This window comes from Echinops telfairi, unplaced genomic scaffold, assembly GCF_000313985.2.
Source record: "Echinops telfairi isolate 266 unplaced genomic scaffold, ASM31398v2 ScPeMD7_7469;HRSCAF=8507_1, whole genome shotgun sequence".
NCBI classification, from domain to species: Eukaryota; Metazoa; Chordata; class Mammalia; order Afrosoricida; family Tenrecidae; genus Echinops; species Echinops telfairi.
In genome coordinates, this window is record NW_022111373.1 from 71,710,106 (window position 1) to 71,716,767 (window position 6,662).

The following is a 6,662-nucleotide window of genomic DNA, read 5'->3' on the forward strand; positions in this document are numbered from 1 at the left end:
CCCGTGCCCCCCCCAAGCTGTACGTCCTCCTGTACCTAGAAGGCACTGCTCTCGGCTTTTTCCAGCAGGCTGCCATGGTTTTGATTGAACAGGGTTACAGGGATCAAACTACGGATCATATCGGGACTGCCTGTATACAATATGGTGCTCACACAACTCCCAACCCCCCTAATGTCCTATTCACACCATGTATAGTGGCTGTTAAGTGATGCTTATTTGCAGTGTGGAAATGCTGTGCCAAAGTTCTTAATTACACCTTATCCAGTATTTAAGCTGATTTTGCTTTACACCACTTATCAGACATTTGTCTGCATACTTACTTTATGGGACTAGCATTTTTAAATGACCAGTGTGAGCATTTCTCTAAGTATATCAGATTCATGCACATTGGAAGGCTTTTATTCCCATACTGCTTACTCTCTGGGTCTAAGCCAGGGAATTTCCTGGTGGTCCCTCCCTTATGCAGCACCACACTCCAGAGAGTACTGTATACTATACTACACTACACCTACTGTCGTTCAAGCCCAAACACACGGTTGCTGAATTTCCTTCATGCACCCATCCGAGTAAATCCAGCACCTCGGCAGCATACATATGCATAACATTTTAGTGACAAGAATGAAGACTTGCAAAATTCTACTCAAAGCATTTAACGGTAGTGAAACATCCGCCATGGTGGCTTTTCTATTTTTTTTTATCATTATAGAACACACCTTTCCCCCCTCATGTGTAACATCAAAATAAAAAACTTAAACGGTGCATGATAGACAGGATTTGCATTCCTATTATGGAATCCTCATTTTGATTCTCAATAGGAAAGTCATGTGAGTTATAGTACTCAAGTAATAGTTCACACAAACGGACTAAAAATAATTTGAAATATCAAGTTACAAAGTATTGCTTGTCATAAACAAAAGTACACATAAAATTCAAACTATTATAAATTCAGAATTATGAAGAACTATTTAAAAACATGGAAATTTTTACTTCAAACCCTTACAAAGTGTAAGACTGTGTGGCCTCCTAAAAATATGCCTCAACAGACATATCATGTTATGTTAAACACAAATTAATATGTGTATCTCTGTGGTTGTGTATCCTTTCAGGTGTCATTAAACATCCTTATGAAAACACCTTTGGAGATGAGTAATGTGGAAATTTTAAGTGCATTTCCACCTTATTTTCTTTCAACTCCTGTCTTACAGCTATCATGGTAAACTACTTTTTCAGAGGGTCATATTACTTAGATAAGCTGACGTGGAAGAAGCTCTCTCTTTTAAGCAGATGGCTTTCCAGTGCTCCGAAGGATGGATCTCAAAGCAGTCCCAGTACAGCTCATGGTTGCTCTGTACTTCCAATTCACAGCAACCCACTGGGTTAACTGGTCCCTGTGAGGGCAAGTGAAGGGCAGAGAAGAGGAAGGGGAAAGGTGCTTTCTTCACTGCAGTCAGGAACACTGCACGTCTAACCCTCAGGCTAACCAGCCCCGCCCACAGTGCTTCCGTGTTGCTCACAGCACCGAGCCAGTCCAGTCCCACTGACCCAATGGGACCCGACTGTGGACCGTGTGATGAAAATATTGTTCTCCAAGGGAATAAGGACTGATCTTCAACTGTAGGCATGTTTCTTCTTTTTATTAAGTCACCTGTATACAAATAAAATGATATAGTGTGTTAAAAAAAAAAAAAGAGAGGACCTTTTACCATATTTTCTGTGCCCCAGGTTACTATTTTCCCTAAATGACATTTATACAGAATGTTATATAGGAGGCACTTCTTTTTAAAGGATGATTATATTCTTAAGGCAATAAAAATGAAAATAAATTTAATATAGCTTTTGATTAGTTACATTGGTGTTTGTTGGATATATTTCACTATTGACTTTATACTAATATTTTTATGTCAAAACATACATACTTCAAAGGTAACTATACTCTATTTCCTCATAAACCATTAGGTGGTATCTTTACAATTTACATTGGGGCTTTGGATGACAGTCCTGGCAGACTAACAGACTAACTGCTGTTTAAAAGGTCGCTGTATCAAAGCTTTAAAAAAAAAAAAAAAGGGAATCCAATAGTTTGTGTTTGAATCTACGAGTTTACCAATGGCAGAGGAGCATACGTATGAAAGACCTGCCAATCAGGTTAAAGGTGACATGCACGTGTGCCAATGATCAATTTAATACTGTTCCGGCATTGTCTACCTTAAGTGTGGTTAATGTCACTGAAACCGAATTTTTACTTTATCTACAAATAAAGAACAATACGAAGCATTTTTCTCAATAAATACAACTACATTGCCTTGCTAAGACTTTCATTTTAACCACTGAATGTTTAGATGTGTATTGAGATGAATAATTAGTGTAAAATAGACACTGGATTAAAAAGACTAAGAACTCAAAAAAGTACACAGTGCCTCCAATTCTTAAAATATTACTAAAACAAATTTTAGGTCATTTTCTTTAGTTCACATTACCTTTCTACTCAACAGAGTTGTTATGGTTACTTAATAGGTTTAAGGAAGACTCCACAGGAAACCAGTTAAAAACCTCAAAGACAATCTATTGCTAATGTTTACAACCCTCTCTCCCCTCCCTTGAATAACACTATTAACTATCTCTAGGTTTTTGGAGATGGGTGGGTGTGGTGTGGGTGAAGAACAGAGAACGAAGTCTTGAGAACTAAGCTTTTATATTACCCGAATGACTTAAAATCTACAAGAAAGAAATCTATTACTAAGAAATGAAAAGGATTGGCTTTTTAGCAGTTTATAGACTTATCTGAAAGGTTAGGGCCATAGAAAACGTTTCTAGCGGCCTACAAAGCAGTCACGGGCGCCTTTATCACCACCTGCTGAAGTGGTAAGAGTCTGCAGCTAGGTTTAATTTAGTCTTGCCAAATAACTTTGTAAATAGCAGAGCTCACATTATCTATGAGTGTTTCATTATTCTAACACATACCAGTCATGACAATTAGTAAAAAACAAAGTTTCCAAACAACTTTCAAAGTGGTACAGACCCCGCACCACATTCTTAACACCTGCTACACAGGCAGAATCAGCAGCTAGAAGCTAGAATAACATCCTTGGCACAGCATTAGAAATGTGGGTGCAATGTCAAAGTGCTGGACAGAATCAAGGGGGACAGGCTGGCCTGATCAGCTGCTGGTGTGCAATGAACCACGATGAGGCCATAAGAAGACACCGCTGCAATGAAAGGACTAACCACACATTCATGCGATTCCCCAGCTGTGGAACTGAATGGTCAGGGTTAGGATGCAAGTTGGGGCACATGCTCAGTGACACACTAAGATGCTACAAGCAAAATGAAGTAAGAGCAATACAGTTAGAGAGAATCTACAAATGCCTAGCATGAAAAAGAATTTGAGCAGCCCCAGCCTATTCTCTGGACACATTTACACATGGAGCAAGCAGGCAGCTGGTGTAGCTATACTCTGCAAAGGAGAGTACACATTTGTTCATATAGACACACAAATGGTTGGAAACGCATTTAGAATAAAAAAACCCATGTAAAGGAAGTGACTGATGGTGCAGCTGCTAAGTGCTGGGCTGCTAACACAAAGGCGTGCGGTAACTGTGGGAGAGAGATGTGGCGGCAGCTTCTGTAAGCTAGTCTTACTGGCTGAACCAAGTTAAAGGCATGTGATTTTCCATCCTACATTGTTTCATTCTCCTGATTGGGGCTTATCCTAGCGTGACCAAAGAGATGCATGTGCCTGTGTGTAGGGGTTCGTGCAATTAACTTTACTGGTCAAGGATAAAACCAGAACCGACATCAGTCTAATTCAGTCAGAATCTTTGGAGTCCAGGCCAGGAAGATTTTTAATAATCGCCGCTGGTAGTTTTTACAGTCAAGCAAGTTGAAGAATCACAGTGCTACTGAATTAACTATTCCTTTACTTCCTCTAAGACTCAAAAAAAACAAAAACCAATGAACCAACCCTACTTTGCAGAATGATATTCTACCAAGAGCTCTTAGTTAACATTTCTGCACTTAAATAACATTTCAGTTACAATCACACCCAATTCTATGTATTACTGAACTTACAGCATGTGCTGTCATCTTTATGAGTCTATACATGTAGCAGAATGTGTCCCACTATTCTCTAATTGCCTTTTTAGAGTGTTCGGGAGTACAGCTTTCTATTGTCTTAGGAAATTAGTATTGGTGTAGCACAAAGATCTTAATAACCACAGGGATACTTCAAAGGGATCTGTATCAAGTTTTTACGTATTTAACAGGCTGACTGCAAATGTTATCTAAATGATGTAGTAACTGTGGCAAGCTTTCGCCTTTTAAAGGGTTAGAAAAATGATGCAGTACTTTTCTTGACTGATCTTAGAAAATGCCTGGTAGGCAGATAATAAGAAATCCAAATTCAATATTCCTAACAATGTATAAGTGAAATAACTGAGTTAGAGAAAAAGCCTGCTTCTTCTCTTGAAGGCTAGAATAACAACCCTATTCTACTTGAGATACACAATGTGAAAGTGTTGAATAAGCAGGAATTTAAAATATTATGTATACAGCAAACTCCTTTTAAAAGGTTTGATCCTCTCAAGACTTAATTATTTTATGCTTTAAATTTTGTTGTCGGAACCATGTGTTTTCAATAATGGAAGGCATAGTGAATGGAACTTTTAAAGGTTTTTTTTTTTTTGAGGCAATATAGATTTTGACACAATTTGTGAGGACCCTGTGTCCCAAGGAGTCTCTGGTATCAGGGATGGTGAGATAGGCCAGTTTGTGAAGATTCACAATTCTACAGGGCCCCACCAGATGGCAGCATGTACTAAAACTGGGATATGAAATATAAACTCACAACTCTGACCTGTAAATCTGAGTAGCACTGCACCTTTGGGCTTTCAAGGCTGTAAATCTTTTCAAGAGTAAAAAACCTCATCTTTCTCCTGAAGAGTGGCGGCAGATTTGAATTGTTGATGTTAAAAGCCCAAATAGTAACCCCACTACGCCACCAGAGATTATTGGAGCTATGTTCAACAAAATTTTACTTGCATGTGATATCAGTAACATTGCAGGGCAGCATCCCATTAAACCCCTCCAGAGGTGGACAGAGTAAGTGGGCACTCTGTGTCGCACAGGTCACAAAAAGGCTATGTATCTGAGACCCACAGTACTAAGTAAAACCTGTAGCTTAGAAATATATGATCCATGATATAATTTATTTGTATAATAAACAATATACCTCGGACTAAAAAAAAAAGAGATCCTATTTTCCACGATAAAAGACATTAATATGAAATGTTATTGAAGAAAAGACCATTTACTTGTTAGTTTTCCCAGTCTGTGCAAGGTAAAACCTCCTCTTCATCTTCTGACTCGGGCGATGCTTCTTTAATTCTTCTAAGAGCCTCATGGATACTCCGTGTGAGAGGATCCGTATCGGGCAGAAGTGTGAAGGATTCTCTCAAAACTTCCTTCTGTACTTTCTTCAATTTTACCCCTTTCCTTATTTGTGCCAAGATATTATTACTATCATCTTCATCAGGAAAAGGAGGCAGAGTTCGCTGTTCAACCTTTTTCAGATGAAAACTACCACGCTTCAAGGAAGCTAGCACCTCATCCATAGGCGAGCTCACTGTGAGAGGAGACAGAAGAGTTAGGATTGCACTTCCAACCAAACTCAAGAACCTCTACAGTTTCAGACTGTGATAGCCTAGGGCAATGAAGTCGCCACCAACAAAAGGGTCCCAGAGGATGGGCCGGAGTACTACTTACCCTTGTTCAAAACCACCCTAAAACTTAAGTTCAACACCTGGCAATGCTGGTATGCCTATCCCCCCCCACAACCCCAAAACTATGTCAACAGGAGGGAGATGGACATCACCGTCATAAAGCCATGGGTGAGACTCCTACAGAATTTCCATGACTAATCTAATTTGCTAAATTGGTATTGAACTACACAACTTAACAATTAAATTTTCGTCCAATTGGGTGACTATGTTTAGTTATTTTACACATGAATATATCCTTAGGACATGAATTTTAGAGAAAACAGCTTCACTGAGATTTATCTGAGATGCAAAAAACCCTGCACACATCACCCCCTACTCTTCTTCGCTTCCATAGCTGAAGAGTAGCAGGTCCCTCGATAAAATGTGACAGTTCCTCTCTGATGCTACTATATTCTGTTTTCCAATGTAAAAAGCAGACTTTTTCTCTGCAAAGCAGACCTTTTCTCTGCGAATAAGGGGTTACCTCTGCACACAGTCAAAGAAATCAAGTATAACTTAAGAAAACACACTTTTACAAAATGCTGGCCAATAGTACAAGATGTTGTTTGATGTGGGTTGGTAAGAATTCTTCTGAGATACTTATGATTTATATTTGCTATAAAATTCTGTTTCAAAAAAAAAACTAATGCCCTCAGCTTTGTATGAGTCCCGTGATTACACCTCACTTCATTCAACACATTAACATTCAGTTACCTCTCCTCCTCTGCAAACCTTCAGCTGTCTTTTTGAGCTTTTTCCTGGCACTGACCAGCTGGCTGCTGTCAAAGAGGTGTGCTGAAGGGGCACTTGCAGACTTTGGGATCCTCTTCTCCGGCTCCTCCATCCTAGGCAGACCTTTGTCCAGGGTCTCTGGGATGCTGTCCTTAGCAACAGGTAGAGGTGGTG

The 6,662-nt window shown here is 39.4% G+C and overlaps 1 protein-coding gene across 1 annotated transcript in view; it reads right to left on the minus strand.

Moving 5' to 3' along the window:
• Nucleotides 1-634: 634 nt before the first annotated feature.
• Nucleotides 635-6,662, minus strand: part of JMY (junction mediating and regulatory protein, p53 cofactor) — an 87,081-nt gene continuing 81,053 nt past the window's right edge. The window contains exons 10-12 of the mRNA XM_045285308.1: nucleotides 6,471-6,662; nucleotides 5,310-5,620; nucleotides 635-1,645 (exon numbers count right to left, since the gene is read on the minus strand). The exon at nucleotides 6,471-6,662 is cut by the window's right edge and continues 14 nt beyond it. Of these exons, the coding sequence (XP_045141243.1) occupies nucleotides 5,313-5,620; nucleotides 6,471-6,662 (500 nt within the window). The 3' untranslated portion in view covers nucleotides 635-1,645; nucleotides 5,310-5,312. The remainder of the gene's footprint in view (nucleotides 1,646-5,309; nucleotides 5,621-6,470) is intronic.